Raw genomic sequence first — 18,304 nt, 5'->3', positions numbered from 1 at the left:
GGCAACTCATACTACTTGAGCAAAGCTAGGCTTATCCATACGTCTGAGAGATTTTGTCACCCAAGGGCCCTGGGCCAATCTGTGCCCAAGCAAACTATTTCTTCCTGGATTTTTAAAACCATCTCTCTCTATTACTCAGCCACTGGAAAATATCTTTCCTTACCTGTAAGGGCACATTCCACAAGGCCAGTGTCCTCCTCTGGGGCCTTTTTTAAAGGATTGGACACAGCCTCTATCTTGGAGGCAGCTACCTGGTTTTCTGTTCATACTTTAACCAAGCACTATAAACTAGATGTCATTTCCAGAACCACAGCGGGGTTTGCCAGAGTTATTGTCCATGGCTTTGTATAAAATGTTTCTGCTCCTCCTAGTTCCTCTTCTGCCTGAGCTTTGGCATTCTCCCTCATGTTATGAATACTGCAGCATACGAATAGAAGGAATAGCTGTGTAAAGTCTTACCTTAACCATAGATGTCCTCCTCTTCTGTATGCTGCAATATTGTTTCCCCTTGATGCTTGCCTGGTCCCTGGTTACGTTTACTCACTTTATCAGGCTGGTACTTGCAGCATTCAGTTCTGAGGTAGGTACGTGCTAACATTTGCTTTATAGCCCACATCTCTTTATGGCCGACATACGCTAACTGATTTGTGGTGTTGCACGTACCTTACAGTAGCATTTAGGCTTTGGTTACTGGCCGCATGTACGGTTTTGCTGGAGGCAGACTCCCTCATGTTATGAATACTGCAGCATATAGAAGAGAAGGACACCTATGTTTATGGTAAGATTTTACACAACTATTCTTTCCTATCAGTTTGCTTCCCATCCCCTTTCTATGCATTTAGAATCCTTTCATTTGGTGGGTTGCTTTTTGTTCCTTTCTTGCTGATTGGGCAAAAGGTCTGTCAGTCATATGCTTATCTCTCTCATTTCTAATATACAATCCATCCTTTTGACTGTATGTGCACCGCCCCTCAAGGTAATTTCTATCTTCCCTCTCTGATTATTGTTTTACCCAGTGCCCTGTGTTCCTTTTCAGTTATTGCCCATATTTGTCATTCAGTGGTGCTGTATACTGTTAACATTGCTACCCTTGTTTACTAATTATTCCTTTTTAAGTGGAGGGATTCTCTCCGCGTTTGTCCCACTTCTGTCAGTCCCTCTTATTTCCTACTTGCAGCAACATATTTCTTGCACTTAATAGTGTGTATTCAGAGAGAGAGAAAATATGACACAGAAAACGATCACTTAATTTGCTTTCATTGATAACATAACTGTTCTGAACAGAAAGTACTTTAGTCCAATTTTAAGTTTTTTTAAGCAGCCGTTAATTCTTTTATGTGAATCTTTTTTTTCTCTCTCCTCCCATATCCTTTTCCACTCTGTTTTTGTTCAGTGTTTTACACCAGCTTCTTGTTCTACTGCTTTCACCATTCCTTCAACTTTCTATTGCTTTCCTCCTTACTACATTGACAATCTCAACCTTCTCCTTCAGTTTTTGCTTTCATATAAAAAGTGAAATATAGCCTCTCCTTTCTTCTTCCCTCCATTTCTTGAGCTGTACTCTCCTGGTCCTGAGATGCTCCTTCCCATCATATTCCATCATTCCCATAGTTTCTGAGCTTTTGTTAGAAGGTGCTTGCCTCCTTATGATCAGGAAATGTTAACTATGCCATTCAAGACATTTCCTCATAAATGCATGATATAGCGTTCTCCATCTTGTGCTATTATCTTTATAGTATGAACGTATTTGTCCGCTTCCTTGTTTCACATGAGTAGTATTGGAAAAGGAAAATTTTGCTCCCAGTCACTGTGATAGTCTTATCGAGCTCCCATATTTTATTTAATACTTTTTCTTTGGCTTTGAAGAATAGGCATTTCACAATAATTTGTTTCACTCTTGACGTCTTATCCTGTCACGGTTGCCACATGGTCCTGTGTGCCTTTTCTAACTTCAGATCCTCTTTAGGTATGTCAATCCACTTTGCCAAAAAGTGTGTTACCAACTCTTTACAATTGCTTCTCTCATACTTCTCTGGATCTTCTACTGCTTTTATATTTTTTCCTTCTGGCTCTGTCTGTGGGATCAGTTGTACTTCCTCTAGGCAGCCTATTCATGCCTCTACTGCTTTAACCCTCATTAAGTTTTGAACTATGTTTGAATGTTCAGTCAATCCCTGTTACATTTCTGCCATTCTCTTGTGTGTAGCCAAGTCATCTTGCAGGAATTTTCTCATCTTTCTCATTTCATTCCATATTTTCACCAGGGTGATCTTGAACCTGTGTTGCATTTTCTCTCTCTCTCTCCAACATCTATACATGATTCTTCTATTTTCCTTTCTTGGACATCTGCAATGTTCTTGTTCTCTCAAGTTTTATTATTTTGCCTCATATCTGTTTTATCTGTGCCTCTGGGGTTTCTTAGGTTTTTGTGCAAAGCTCCACAGAACACAACTCTCTGGCACGGCATCATATTGCAAGTCCCCATTTTGTGGCTTGTTTTGGTGCAATGACTGTTTTGTAGTATTTCTTTATTAGCTATTACCATTGCTCTCCTGTCTTGTTCAGTTTTGTAATGATATGAACCTGGATGATTATTTTCAGCTGCAGCATGGGCTTTAGTGGGTACTTCTCCAAGACAAATGGATGTGATTTGTAGAGCTCTTTCTTCTGGGTAACAGTATTGGATATATGATGTTCATCGTGCATACAGCTGCAGTCATAACAGATGGGTTGTCTTGCCGTCAGGCGGGTCATCGGACGGACGAATTCCAAAGTCTAGGTCTGGCGTCGGATGTCGTCGCCTCTTCCCTGACGTCAGTGCGGCAGGGGTATAAAAGAACCAGCCAACGCCATTTTCTTCCGTCTTTCTTGCAGCGCGGTGCCCGAAGCAGTTCGCAAGTGCCGGTCGGCCAGCTCCTGAGAATACGAATATTTTTCAACCAAAGTCTTCTTGAAAGCTAAGTACCCCGTTGGGGAAACTTTTCTTGCCTCAGACCGATGTCAGACAAAGTTAATAATTGCATTTCATGTGGGAAGCAAATACCGCATAAGGATTTCCATTCCTTCTGCATTCCTTGCTTAGGTCCAGACCACGACGTCTCGGCCTGTCGTTTTTGTGCTAGATTCAACAAACGCACTATTAAGCGTCAGGCGGAGTTCGCCCAACACTATTTTGGTAAAAAATTTAATTACATTATGTCGTCGGATACTTCGACTCCAGTTTTGAGTAAAAGACGCAAAGATAAGGACCAACATACAAGGTCCACGACTTCTACCGACACCACGCTAAAGCCGGCTTCAGGTGCTCCGGTTCTCAGCGAGGCGCCTACGCAGCCCCTGAGTACCGATGACACTTCTTTAGCAGTGTCTTCTGTGCCCGAGGTCGCAGGCTCCTCGGCCCCCATCCCGACTACAGATACCGACACCACTCTTGGTGGGGAAACTCAGAGTTTAGACAGGCCTGCCACCTCTCAAGGTGTCTTCAGGCCGCCTTCTTCCTTTTCCATTAAGGCTTTCACTAAATCTAAATCAGGCATGAAAACTAAAAGACAAGCTCCACAGAGCCCCTCTCAAGGCCCCATGCCTAAAAAACAGATGCTCAAAATGGCTGAGGATTTGATTACTCTTATCAGGGGGTCTCACCCCCCCTCGGACAAAAGGCCCAGATTGGTGGAAGACTACCCTTCCTCGGACCAGGCCTCCATTACCTCAGAACATTCCAAAGATCAGGAATATTCATACTCCCCTTTTGAAGATTCTGATGCGGAGGAGTCCATTCCCTCTGTCTCCCCCCCCGAGGACTATTCTTTTGGGAAAACCTTGCATACCTTGAGGGAACACTTCCACTGGGAAGGCCAAGATTACTCAGATTCCAAGAAAAGGCTCAGGAAATTTCTCTTGCTCCCTCAGCACAGGCCTCTGGCTATCCCTCCTGTCTTAGACATACTAGATGATGTGTATTCAGAGGCCAGCCTTAACCCAGATTCTTTACCACCAGCTCCAGTTAAGCCTGACAGGTATTACCGGGTTCCTGATTCACACCAATTCCTTTACAAAAGCCATGCTGCTGACCCAGAAACTATTTCACAGGGTCCCAAGGGAATTAAGGCCTCTACTGCCAAAAATCCATTACCTTCAGAGAGAGATTCCAGAGCTTTAGAAAGGTGGGGGAAAAGGTATACACCTTGGACACTTTAACCATGAGGGCATTAAACTGTGTCAGTTCCATATGTTAAAGTATCAACAGTTTTTGTTATCTCAGTTGAAAAGCAAAATGTCACAACCTGAACAACCAGACTTGAAGGAGTTGCAGGATTTGTTGCATAGTGCAGAGCAAGTGGGTAAACATACCTTGCAATGTGGTTTTGATGCTTTAGAGGCCTCATGTAGAGCTGCTGTTACAGGGTCTGTCATACGTAGACATGCTTGGCTCAAAGAGCAATCCTTACCAGACCATGTCAAAGCTAAATTACTAGATGCACCTCTTCAAAAAGATGTATTGTTTGGTGTTAAAGCTGAGGAGGTATTAAAGAAAATGGAGGAAAAGGCAAGATCAATGCAAACCGTGAAAGATTTTCTACAGGTACAACCTCCACGTTTCAGTAGAAACTGGCCTTCAAAAAATTGGTCCTTTCCAGCCATGGACAGACCTCAGAGGTAGATGCAGGCGCCCGAGGGGTAGAGAGCAATCTCAAGGATCATTTAGAGCCAGACAATGGCAAGCACCTACACCAAGAGGTGGAGAGGCTAGCTCACAGCCATTCAGAAAGCAGACACAATGACTTTCCCCTTTGCATGCCAAGCAAAACTCTAATGGCAGCATCTTTAGGTGGAAAACTGGCATTATTTTCGAAAAATTGGCATATTGTCACAAAAGACAAATGGATCCTGGACATAATAGACAGAGGCTACAGATTCCACTTTCACACCCTTCCAAAAATGAGAGGCATGCCAAACCTGCCACAAAATCAAAGGGCAGAGGCACAAAAACAAATTTCAGCTCTCATGGACATGAAAGCTATTCAAGAGGTACCTGCACAAGAACAGGGTCAAGGTTTTTATTCCAGACTATTCCTGGTACCAAGGAAGGACAAAGATTGGAGACCTATTTTGGACCTATCCATCCTAAACACATACTTACTCGTACCAAAATTCAAGATGCTCACATTACAGCAGCTTCTTCCCATGCTGGGCAAGGAGTCTTGGCTGGTAACATTGGACCTCAAGGAGGCATACCTGCATGTCCCTATCAGACAAGATTGCAGAAGATACCTCTGATTTCTTGCTGGTTCAACCTATTATCAATTCTCTGCATTTCCCTTTGGCTTATCTACTGCGCCCAGAGTGTTCACGAAATGCCTGGCATCAGTAATTGCTTTCTGCAGACTTCAAGGGATACAAATATACCCATATTTGGACGACTGCCTGATCCAAGCGGACAGCAAGCACATACTTCTGAAACACCTGGCGTTTGTAATAAAGTTGTTGAACTTTCTGGGATACACAGTCAACAAAAAGAAATCAAAACTAATACCCTCTCAAGAAATAATTTTCCTGGGTGCCAGCTTGGATACAAACACCCAGATGGCCTACCTCATGCCAGAAAAACAAGGGCAACCATCTCAGTACTTCAGAAAAATGGCAGCCTTCACCAGGCTGACTGCAAGGAAAATCCTACAGGCTCTGGGATTCATGGCATCTTGCATCCTGCTAATCCCATGTGCAAAGCTGCATATGAGGAAACTTCAATGGTACCTAAAAAACTTATGGTCTCAACACAGCCACAGTTTGGAAACAATTATACCACTCATTCCATGTCTACAAAAGGAATTTCTGTGGTGGGCTCAAGCATGCCAAGGAAACATAGGTCTCCCATTCTGCATGCCTCAAGCAAATCAGATCATCACAACAGACGCCTCGGACTATGCCTGGGGAGCGCATATGACAGATCAGTGCATTCAGGGCAAATGGTCCCAAAAAGAAAAGCACCTACACATCAATCAAAATGAAATGCTAGCAGTAAAAAATGCTATTATGGCCTTCAAAGACCTATTGCATCCAGGCCAGCTATTGATAAGGACAGACAACACCACAGTGATGTGGTACATAAACAAACAGGAAGGAACCCATTCATACCCCCTGTGCAGGCTAGCCATGTCTCTTTGGAACACGGCTCTGGAATTACAAATCCAACTTCAAGCACAATTCCTGCCAGGCAAGGAAAACACGCTGGCAGACAACCTAAGCAGAAATATGACAGATCCACACGAATGGAAGTTGCATCCTCAAGTTTTTGCAAAGATAATTCAAGCATGGGGAAAGCCAGACATAGATCTCATTGCTACCCACAGAAATTACCAATTGAAAAAATTCTGCTCAAGGACCTATCATCCACAGGCCTGGAAAGTGGACGCACTTTCTTTCAGTTGGACAACATTGACAGTTTCTGCCTTTCCACCTCTTCCTCTGCTGCCCAAAGTTCTATTAAAGGCCAGAGCAGACGGACCAAAGATGATTCTCATTGCTCCAGACTGGCCAAGACAACACTGGTACCCACTCCTGAGGAGCCTGACGCATTCCCCACCATGGATCCTGCCTCTAATGCCTCTTCTGCTGACCCAGCACAACTTCAAAATTCTTCACAGTCAGCTGAAAACACTCAATCTAGCCACATGGAGGATTCCTTGATTTTCCAACAGACTCTCCTCTCCAAGGAGGTGCAGGATGTCATTTTAGAGGCCAGAAGGCCTTCTACTAGAAAAGCCTACTCCGCCAAATGGAAACGGTTTTGTGCCTGGAATCAGAAAAAGGGACAGAATCCTGGGATACTGAATTTACCTCAAATACTACAGTACCTAGCTGAGATGCTAAACAGTGGACTTTCATTCTCCTCCATCAAAATCCATGCTTCAGCCATTTCGGCTCAATACAACACTGATCCTCCTTTATTCTCTCATCCGCTCTTAAGACAGTTCCTCAGAGGGGCTAAGAATATAAAACCCCCAAGGAAGCAACCAGTACCTGCTTGGGATCTCAATTTCATTTTAGAAAAACTGACCCTGCCTCCATTTGAGCCAGCTGCTTCAACAGAACTACAATATTTGTCATGGAAAACAGCCTTCCTTCTAGCTATCACCTCAGCACGCAGGGTTTCGGAACTACAAGCCCTCATGGCTGTGCAACCTTTCATCATCTTCCATCAGGACAGAGTTTCCTTACGAACCAACCCTTCCTTTATGCCAAAGGTAGTATCCACTATAGCCCTGAATCAGGCTATCCACTTACCTACTTTTTATCCTAATCCACAAAACAAAGGGGAGAGACTACTACATTCCTTGGGCATTCACAGACAGCTTCGTTATTATTTGGACAGGACAAAGCCATTCAGAAAATCAGAGCAACTCTTTGTGACCTGTGCTACAGGTGCTCAAGGAAAGGCTATTTCCAAACAGACAATCTCAAAATGGATAGCCCACTGCATACGCTTTTGTTATTCATTTCATGGTAAAACTGTCCCTACAAGCATCAGATCTCACTCCACAAGGGCCACAGCTACCTCTGCAGCTTTCCTCAGGGGGGTTCCTACCAAGGATATTTTGGAAGCAGCCACTTGGAGTTCTGTGCATACTTTCTCCAAGCACTATCACCTACCACTATACTCTAAATCTAGAGCGGGCTTTGCCACAGCAATCTTGCAGGGCATCCTTGCTCCTCCTAGTTCCACTTAGTGCCTGCCACCCCTTTTTAGCTTTGGGATTCTACCCATCTGTTATGACTGCAGCTGTATGCACGATGAACATAGTACAGTTTTGTACCTACCATAAATGTAGATGTTCGAGTGCTAATACATCTGCAGTCCAGGTTTCCCTCCCTCCTTCCCCTCTTGGGACAGGCCTAATGTCAAACACCTCCTCATACAACCTGATTGGGGTATTCTTTTATGGTGTATTTGCTTGCAACTACTGTTTTTTGATTATATTACATTGCATTATTACATAAATTTATGTTTTGCCTTCCTTCTGGGGGCACCTGACATCTGGGGCAAGAAAAACTGAAGAAAATGGCGTCGGCTGGTTCTTTTATACCCCTGCCGCACTGACGTCAGGGAAGAGGTGACGACATCCGACGCCGGACCTGGACTTTGGAATTCGGCCGACCGAGGACCCGCCTGACGGCAGGACAACCCATCTGTTATGACTGCAGCTGTATTAGCACTCGAACATCTACATTTATGGTAGGTACAAAACTGTACTTTCCCAGGAGGGTAAGCTTGGAACTTTCTCCTGTCTGCTGGTAGTGGTCTTACCCATATGTTCTTTAAAAAAGTTATCCACTTATCATATTTCATATAGATGAACAGCTCCATCCTTGTCAAGGTACCCACCCTCTTCATCACTGTTTCAGTCCAGACACAATGTAGTGAATGTTGGTTACACTGTATTTGTTTCTAGCTACCTTAGCACAGCTTAACAGAACTCTGGAAGATGAAGCTTGTTTGTAGAGCATTATGGTGAAAAGAGCAGAGGCACTATTAGTACAGGAAATGTTCATATGCCAAGCTAACCAAATGCCTGCAGGTTAAGCCTTACTGGTTGAGAAGAATAGACCTATGTGCTCATCAAGACCTAATGTTATGATGAGTAGATAACTTTACTTTTGGTGCACTTTCTGTAGTGACTGTAGGGTGTTTTTAGGGCCTACATGTTACCAAACATAAAACCAGGTTGTGTAGACTAAATAGATTTGCATCAGTTCTTACTGTTGCTACGTAATGGCAGCTTGTGGAGAAGTTACTCCTTGAGTTTCAGTATACTGGTGTCTTATAGATTAACTGATTTCTCATACATACTTGTATTCATTATACAAGTTCAGGTATCACTTTCCTTCCTGCTTCTTTAGCTGCATAGGACATGCAGCACTGAGCTGTCAACAAGAGAACAGAATGTTGTTTGGCTGTGTGTCGGATGCATAGCACTGAAGGGAAAGTGGTAGTCATGCAGTGTACTCTTTATATGTATTAATTTTCACTCTTAATATGCTTTTTTTAATTACCCATGAGTAGTTGCACTGCTAAAAAACAGTGTACCATATGCATAGTGATTAAAATTAAAGATTGTTTAAGATACATGGTGGTTTTCCATTCAGACATGTTAGGTCTTAATGTGCTGACCGTATTGCTTTCTTGTAGGAATTGTAGTGACATTTGATGTGCATATCTTGTGCATTTTTTCCAGTTTACAAAGAGAGAACCAGAAGACACAAAAAGTGCAGAATCTGACAGAGATGTTTTCAATGAGAAACCATCTAAAGAAGAAGTCATGGCAGCCACACAAGCAGAAGGCCCCAAACGGGTGTCTGATAGTGCAATCCTGCACACAACTATGGGAGATGTCCATGTCAAACTTTTCCCTGTTGAGTAAGTATTGCACCCTTTGACAGTATTGTGCTTCTTTGCAAGGCACTGTAATGTATAATGGTGATCAGCATACAGGCTTGCAGAAGATGTGTTATCAGTCTGAGAATACTGTCTGGGGATTATGTTTGCCTGTACTTAAAATTTTTGTGATTTGTACTTGCATTAAACTGTCACGTTATAGATAAAAGTAGGTTTTAATTAGTATTTTGTTCTTCCTCACAACCTTTAGTCATTTTATGCCAGCATTTGCTCAGTAAACGCATTTGCAATAAATATGAAATATGTTTCCACTCCACGGATATTGGGAGCAAATAACTAGAGAAGGAAAGGAAACATAGTGGGAAGAGGCCAGGAGGAAGTTTGGGCTGCAGGTAAGGGACAGCTTTCCCAATCAGGGATTGATATCTGAGTATAGGTAAAGAGAAAGTGATAGGGGAATCCTAAGTGAAAGATCTGCTCTGGTAGTGTTTAGTTAAAAAAATAAATAATTAGTAGGGCCTGTAAAATATTGCAAGGTAACTAAGAATCAATCAGAGGAGGTTAGAAAAGATTGGGAAGAGAGACTGGAAAAGCAATTTACAAGGGAGTAATGGGGGATATATGCATGGCCCTCCAAGTATGCAACAGAGTTCAGAAGGTTTAGGATTTTTGCTTGGAAGTGTTTGCATAGATAATTTTATACTCCAAACAGAGTTCAAAGAACGTTTCCTCTGGTAGATATCAATTGTTTGGAGGTATGATGGGGAAACAAGAGGTAACTGAGAATGTTTTGGGAGTGTAATGAGTTGTCCATTGTAAAAAAAAAAAAAAAAAAAAATTCCCTGCAGAGTATTCTGTCATATATTGGGGGGGGGGGGGTGTGACTGTAACTAGGTTAATGATTTCTTTGATTTGGGGCACAGGATCTGAAATGGGTAGACATAGTAAAGCCTTATTAAGTTTAATTCTGTTGGCTGCCAAAAAACAATTAGAAAATCAATATCTAAACCAAATGTATTTGATGCATTGATCATTGTAAAAGAGCTGAAAGATGGATTTTTAGAAAACGGAATGAGCAAATAACAGAAATGGAGTTTGTGGGAACAATCTATGCAGAGGTAATCTGGGATAATTGGGGTTTAAGGAAAGGTAGAAATTGAGAGATTTATGTAATGTTGGTTGGAATGAAAGAGCAGAGACAAAATGTAATATAATGTGTATAAATGGGAAAATTTTAATATGGTTCTTTTTCTTTTCATTTAATGTACATATGTCTTAAATGATAATTTAATAAAGGTGTTTGATCATTACAAAATAGTTGACTGAAAACAATGTTCAGATGATATTGTCATGACAGTGTTGAAAAGAAAAGTAGTGAAATTTAACAGTACATTTGCAGAGTGGTAAAAGTTGAGCTGTGTGTCAGCATGATGATTACATGGGTTAAAGATGAAAGGATAAATTTGTCTTGTATAATCATTTGGCATTGGCAAGAGCTAATAACAGAGGTAGGTGGGTGCTGGTAGGAATATGCAAAGGTTCATGAGTATTCAAAAAGTAACCTGTTCAGGATCTAGTCATTTTAGTAAGTACTCTTGGGCTATATGTTTATTACATGAGCTGCCTTCATATTACAAAATAATATAACTCTGCTTCATATTTATTTTATTTATTTATTTTACATTTGTTGACCGGGCTAGTGTAACTGGATACGTGTCCATTTTCAGTAGAGGCCCGGGAAGAAAAGCTCCACCACACATACAATATGGAATGTTTAAACAGTCCGAGCTTAAGACATTTTTTGTTAATAAAAATACAATACTCATAGTGAGCATAACACAAACAGTAAAAGGTAATGTACAAAAGATGTAACTATATACATATATACAAAGATTTAAATTGCAATAACCTGGTCATTTGGTTCTTTAAGGATAAGTCTGTAAGGGTGAAGAGTATTCATTTGTATAAAGGAAGAAAGTCAGGGTTAGTTCAAGGGCATAACCAATGTGTACTGAGAAATAATTTGTTTCTGTTTAAAAAGTGTTGGTGAAGACAGAGATAAGAGTTCAAGTGGGTAGGAGATTCCAGTGCTTTCCAGCAGTATTAGAGAACAGAGAGTCTCCTGCCAAGTTGTTAGATCTGCTAGTATAGATAAGTAGTTTGAGGAGCGTAAATTTTTAAGATCGTTGTAAGGGGTAATGAGGATAGTGAGTATTGGAGTGTTGTTGGGTTTATACAGGGTCTTATGGGCAATAGCAAGCTGGTGAAATTGAAACTAATTTTGAAACTCTAGCCATCCTAGTTGCTTTAGATTAAGACAAAGATTAGTTCTAAAAGGAGACGCAGTAGCAAATCTGGCAATATTATTATAGGAGATTGCCAGTTTGTTGTGGTTGTTTTTAGAGAGATTAGTGTATATAGGAGAAGCATAGAGCAGAGTGGAGATTAGGTGAGGTCTGGCTATAGCGGTCCTGGCTAATGGTGTTAGAAAGGGTATGATTCTATAGAGGGACCCCAATTTCTTGTTGACTGTTTTTATTATGTTTATATGAGTATCGAAGTTAAGATTGCTATCTATTGTTAGACCCAAGAGTTTAGTGGTTGGATCAGGAGATATGAGAGTGCCATTATTAGATAAGAGTGTGAGCTATACTGGGCTGGACTTAAGGGTTGGAGTGAAAAGTAAAAGTTTATTTTTTGGGGGGTTTAGGAGGAGGCAACGGTTCAAAAACCATTGATGTTAAGTTGTCTATCTCGCCTTCATTCTTGCTGGTTGGGATCGGAGCCGATCCTCTGCTCCGACTCGGTCATCTTCAAAAGCTTGAGAGCTGCTTACTGGCTCGAGGCCCCCCTATATCCCATGATGCTTGGCGCTAGATACCCAGATCTCGTTTGCCGCTTCTGCTGCGAGGTTGTTCTACTGGCTCATGTCATATAAGCTTTATTATTATTATTGTATTTGTCTTGTTCATACTGTATAGGTTAGTGTAGAATTAGTCGTTAGTTTTTACTATTGTAGATAGTTTTTTATCTAGTTAAGCGTACCCTTCCTTAAGAAACTCATTTAAGTTAGAGAGTTTCCCCTCCCCCTTCTCTCCCTTCCACAGAAAGGTTCTTTCCGTTTAAGTTAGAGGTTAACCTTTCTTTCTATCTCCCTCTATAAAAAAAAAAAAAAAAAAAAAAAATTATTCTTCTAATTAATCACTGTTCGTGTTTAGTGATAGTTTTTCTTGTAGTAGTACTTGTAGTGGGTTGTGGTAACTGTAGAGTGTTGACTTTTACTGTTGGACTTGGAAAGAGTGGTCAGTAGGCTCTTAAAGTTGCAGGCCCTAGCTAAAATGTTGACTCTTCCTATGAGCTCGGAGCTGGAGTTCATTGGGGTTCGAGTCGTGGAACCGTCAGCGCCGATACCCACTCTTTCGGTTCCTTCGTCGGCTCCGATCCCTTCCATGGTACCTTCCATGGAGGGATCTGGGCGCCGAGACTGCCTCGTCAGCTCCGAGGAGGTGAGTGGCATCTGACCCTTGTCCGACCCCGCTGTCCCTCTCGGTGCTTCGGCGCAGGTGAGCTCGGCCCCCACATCTGCGTCGGAGCTGTCTCCCTCGGTGCGGGGAGGGCTTCTGGTTTCTTCGGAGCCTGAGCCTTCTCTGCATCCAGGCAGGGACACCTTCGAGGTGATTAAAAATGTACTGGCTCCTGCGTCAGTCCCACGATCGACCCCATCGGCTCCTCCCCCTAGGGTGCCTGCGTCAGCCTCTGCCCCTCTTTCAGACCCCAAGCGTGGGGATCCAGTGCTCCAGGACACCCCTTTGGGTGTATCTTCCTCTTCCAAGGCCTCCCCTGATCTTTCAGAGGAGCCACCTCACAAGAGAAAATGCAAGAGGAAGCATGTTGACTCCCCCGAGTCTGTCACATCGGATACCGACTTAGAGGAGTTGTAAGGGTCCCCAAGACCTAGACTGAAGATGTCTCCTTCTCAGACATCCTTGAGATGCTTAGGCAGAGGGGAAACTGGACTACCCTAAGCCCTTCCGAGGATGAGTCTGTATTCCTGGATGCGTTTGGATCCCGACTTTCCACCTCCTGGGTGTCTCCACCTTTCGACCCACTGATGTCTGTGGTGGCTCGAAGGGCATGGACGGCTCCAGACACAGTGGAACCGACCCCTAGAAGACCTGCCAAGTTCATTACTGCCCCGCAGGACAAACCGTTCTTGACCAAGGGTGTCCCCGTTGATGCCATGGTGGTAGCAGCGGCCACACAGAAGGAGTTGGCTGAAACTTCATCTGTCCATCCCCCTAACAAGGAGTCCAGGACGATGGACATATATGGGAAGTGGATGTTCTCTATAGTGACCTTTTCCATGCGGTCCCTGAATTACCTGTGCCACTTTACCCGTCTTCAGAGGGATCTCCTGAAAGAGCTTGGAGATACCCTCCAAGATCCATCAGCTGAGGGGGCCCAGGCTAAGGCAGCCTCCCAGCTGGCGACTCTTAATTCAGTGGTAAACTCCTCCATGAGGCTCATTTCGTATGCAGTCGATGGTGCGAGTAGAGCTGCAGGCACAGGCGTGGCCCTAAGGAGGCACGCTTGGATGCGGCTATGTAACTTTGCGGAACCTTTCAGAGCGTCTTTCACCATCACCCCTTTTGACGGTTCCTCTCTCTTCGGATCACAGGTGAAAGATACCCTTACCAGGTGTGAACAGGAAGGCAAGACTGACTCTGCCGTAGGAGTCCGTTTTTCCACTCCTTCCAGACCATATCCTAAGGGTCAGAAGAGTGGAAAGATGTGGTTCCGGAAATCCCAGGGAACCGTGCCGGACACACGTGGTGAGTTTCCCTCCAGGGGCAGAGGAGGGAACAATAACAGATGCCGCCCTCGTGGCAGAGGGGGTCCGCAAATCCAGGGCAGCAGAGAATCTTTTTCTGACAAGCTCTTGCAGCATCCCTGAAGGGTTGCCCGGCTGCTCACCTCTGGAGGCAGTCGGGGGAAGATTATCGCTGTACCCAAGAGCCTGGCAAGTCATAACACAAGACAAATGTGTACAGTCCATCATATCCGGAGGCTACAGAATTCCCTTCGTTCGCATCCCCTTAAGGTCAAACAAGTCCCTTCCAAATGTTCCATACAATCTAACGGACCAAGCAGTGCAAGAAGTCTCAAAACTGCTAAGAAAAAGGGCCATCCAGCAAGTCCCAGCAGACCAACAAGGATCCGGAATTTACTCAAGGTTCTTTTTGGTACCAAAAAAGACAGGGGACTGGAGACCCATTTTGGATCTCCGCAGACTAAACAAGTCTGTGCAAAGAACGAAGTTCCGGATGGTCACGCTCCAGTCCATTTTACCCTTTCTGGGGCAGGACAATTGGATGTGCTCCATAAATCTTCAGGATGCATACTACCACATCAAAATGGACAAATGCTCCTGAAGATTCCTTCGCTTCTGGCTGGGAGCCAGCCATTATCAGTTCAGAACTCTGCCCTTTGGTCTCACCATAGTCCCCAGGGTGTTTACCAAATGTATGGCAGTAGTTACCGCTCACGTGAGACGGCAAAGATTCCAGGTGTTTCCATATATCGAAGACTGGCTCCTCACTGCTACCACCAGACATCACCTTCTGCGAGCCAGAGACTGCACCATCGACACTTAATCCAGGCTAGGTATCACAATAAATTTCGAAAAGTCTGCATTGTCGCCCTGTCAATCTATCACCTTTATAGGCGCAAATTTAAATACCAGAGACATGTTAGCGAGCCTCCCACCAGACAGGGTGGTAGTGATTCGTCAGCATGTCAAGGTTTTATTAGCATGCAAAAGGATTCAAGCCAGGTTTGTCCTTCAAACACTAGGTCTCATGGCAGCAGCGATCATACTTGTCCCTCTAGCTCGGTTTCACATGAGGATTCTCCAGTGGCTTCTTTTCACCCAATGGTCCTTCCAGCAACTTCCCATGTCTTACATGATTATGATCACTCAGGCATGCAAGAAGAATCTTGCGTGGTGGATGGTCTCCACATCAGTTCCCCATGGCAGACCATTTGTTCTCCCCCCTCCAATGGCTACAGTGACCACGGACGCCTCCCTGATCGGGTGGGGTGGGGCATTATCAGGGCAGAGCAGTCCAAGGCACCTGGCAACCTCACGAGTATCATCTGCACATAAATGTCTTGGAGATGAGGGCTGTGCTGTTAGGGTTGCAGGCTGTTCAGGACTCTCTTCCTACTGGGACCATTGCAGTTCAAACGGACAATATGTCCGTAGTGTGGTACATCAACAAGCAGGGCGGAACCAGGTCCTACCCCCTATGTTGAGAAGCACTCAGAATCTGGCAGTGGGCGATCTCTTCCCAACAGTTTGATTGCAACGCACATCCCTGGGAGGTCCAACGTCATAGCAGACAGACTGAGCAGAGCAATTCTCATGCCTCACGAGTGGTTTCTGAACCAGGTAGTTGCGGACCAAATCTTCCGCAGATGGGGCCAACCTTGCTGCGACCTTTTTGCAACTCCCTTCAACAGCAAGTGCAGCAGTTTCTTCTCTCTCCTTCCACTTCCTGGGCATTCCCCCAGAGACGCTCTAGTCCACGATTGGCCCCAGGGACGACTTTATGCATTTCCTCCTTTCCCCCTCATACCAAAGCTAATTCAGAAGGCTACCATTTTGGGTTGCAAAATGATCCTCATTGCTCCTTACTGGCATCGACAAATATGGTTTCCGTTCCTGCAGCGCTATCTTCTCGAACAGCCTTGGACTCTGGACCTAGTTCCAGACCTCCTGATTCATCAGTCGGGCGGGCTGCACAAATCCCTGCACTCTCTCCAGCTCACAGCGTGGTTGCTCCACTTCCAATCTTAGCCAGGCTCCCAGATATCTCCCTCTCTGTGCGTGAAATCCTTTTGTCATCACACAAGTCTAGAAAAACTTACGCTAGTAAGTGGAAATGTTTTTCTTCCTGGGCAGAGGCAAAAAGTATAGACCCCTTTTCAGCCCCCGTACACTCCATTTTGGAATTTCTCGTGGAGCTCTTCCATGCTGGGTCCGCTTCTGCTACAATTAGAGTTCAGTTAGCTGCAATTTCAAATTTTCACATTGGCCTGTCGGAAAACAATATCATGTCCCATAAGCTGTGTAAAGCTTTTCTCAAAGGAACCACTCTGCTCAGGCCCCCAGTGAGAGATCCTCCACCACCGTGGGATCTAAATTTGATTTTAGCTTCACTAATTTTGCCCCCTTTCGAACCTGCAGCTTCTTGTTCACTGAAATTCTTATCTTGGAAAACCCTTTTTCTGGTAGCTATTACTTCAGCCAGAAGAGTTTCGTAACTACAGGCTCTTTCTATCCGTCCCCCATACCTCGTGTTCCACAATGACAGGGTTGCTATTAGGACTAATCCTTCCATCCTTCCTAAGGTCTCTTCAGAGAGTAACTTCAATCAGTCCATAGACCTTCCTGTGTTTTTCCCTAAACACTCCAGCAGGGCGGAGTATAAGTTGCATCAATTAGATGTTCACAGGCAACTATGTTTTTATTTACATAAAACCAAAGACATTAGGAAATCAGATCAACTGTTTCCTGTCTTATGCAGTAGGTAAACAAGGTCTTCCGATCTCCAAGGTAACCTTATCCAGGTGGTTGTCTTCTATCATCACATTCATATACCAACTCAGGAATAAAGAATTACCAGTCAAACCAAAAGGTCACTCCACCAGAGCTTTAGCAAGTGGCTTTTCAGGCTAGGTTGCCCATGGAATCTGTGCTGCGGCTACATGAGCCAACCCACATACTTTCATTTCGCATTATAAGTTGGATTTGGTTTCCAGGAGCAGAGCTGATTTTGGTTCCACTGTTCTGAAGAGTCTTTTCCGATGAGCCACCCAGGATTCTAGGTGCTAGGGACGCTGTCCCAACCAGCAAGAATGAAGATGAGATAGACAACTTAACATAAAGAAGTTATGTACCTACCATAATGTTCCATGTTAGTTGTCTTCTTCTCGCCTTCTTTCTTGCATCCCACCCTCCATCCCCCTATCCTAGTGGACCGAGAAGAGTTCCTCTTGATTTTGCACTGGCTGAGTCTTCTATGGCTATTTCCTTATGCTTAGTAGTCTCTCCAGTAGGATTTATGCATTCTAGGATAGGATTAATTTATTATTATGTCTGCAGTTAGACTTACCAAACGAGATCTGGGTATCTAGAGCTAGGCATCATGGGATATAAGGGGGCCTCAAGCCAGTAAGCATCTCTCGAGCTTTTGAAGATGGCTGAGTCGGAGCCAAGGATCAGCTCCGAACCCAACCAGCAAGAAAGAAGGTGAGAAGAAGACAACTAACATGGAACGTTATGGTAGGTACATAACTTCTTTTTCTACTGTATTGAATGCTTTTTGGGTAAGGGGCTGTAGTTCAGTTGGAAAAGTGGCTGAACAAAATATGTGGAGTCGTCTGCATATTAAATACAGATGGCTTGAGGAATAGCTGAGTGAAGGTCATTAATAAACATGGAAAATAGGAGTGGACCTAAAATGGAGCCCTGAGGAACACCAAGGGAAATGGGGAGGTGCAAAGATAGCTTATTATCCCATAGCACAGCCTGCTGTCTGTTGTCTAAATAAGATTTGAACCAATTTATGGTTAGGGGTTTAAGTGAAAGGGATTTCATTATATTTAAAAGTAGCTGGTGATTAACCATATCAAAAGCTCTGGATAAATCAATAAAGACTGCAGAGGAAAGAATATTGTTTTTACGGTTTTTGTTTAATGCAGTCTGTGAGGGATATCAGGGCAGTGGTAGTACTGTGGAATGGTCTAAATCCATGTTGACAAGTTATTTTGGAGTATGTGGTTAAGATTATGGTTCTAAATAGCGCATTTGCTTGACCACCTTATGTATGAGATTTTCCATAGAGA

General features: G+C 43.8%; 1 protein-coding gene across 1 annotated transcript in view; it reads left to right on the top strand.

The window, feature by feature from the left end:
• PPWD1 (peptidylprolyl isomerase domain and WD repeat containing 1) overlaps window positions 1-18,304 on the top strand; it is a 636,242-nt gene that overhangs the window by 492,339 nt on the left and 125,599 nt on the right. The window contains exon 8 of the mRNA XM_044063362.1: window positions 9,234-9,415. Coding sequence (XP_043919297.1) covers window positions 9,234-9,415 — 182 coding nt within the window. The remainder of the gene's footprint in view (window positions 1-9,233; window positions 9,416-18,304) is intronic.

Source organism: Protopterus annectens, chromosome 2.part1 (genome assembly GCF_019279795.1).
Source record: "Protopterus annectens isolate FY-2018-M chromosome 2.part1, PAN1.0, whole genome shotgun sequence".
In the NCBI taxonomy this organism is placed as follows: Eukaryota; Metazoa; Chordata; order Ceratodontiformes; family Protopteridae; genus Protopterus; species Protopterus annectens.
Note: the sequence above shows the minus strand (reverse complement) of the source record. Positions and strands in the feature narration are given on the sequence as shown.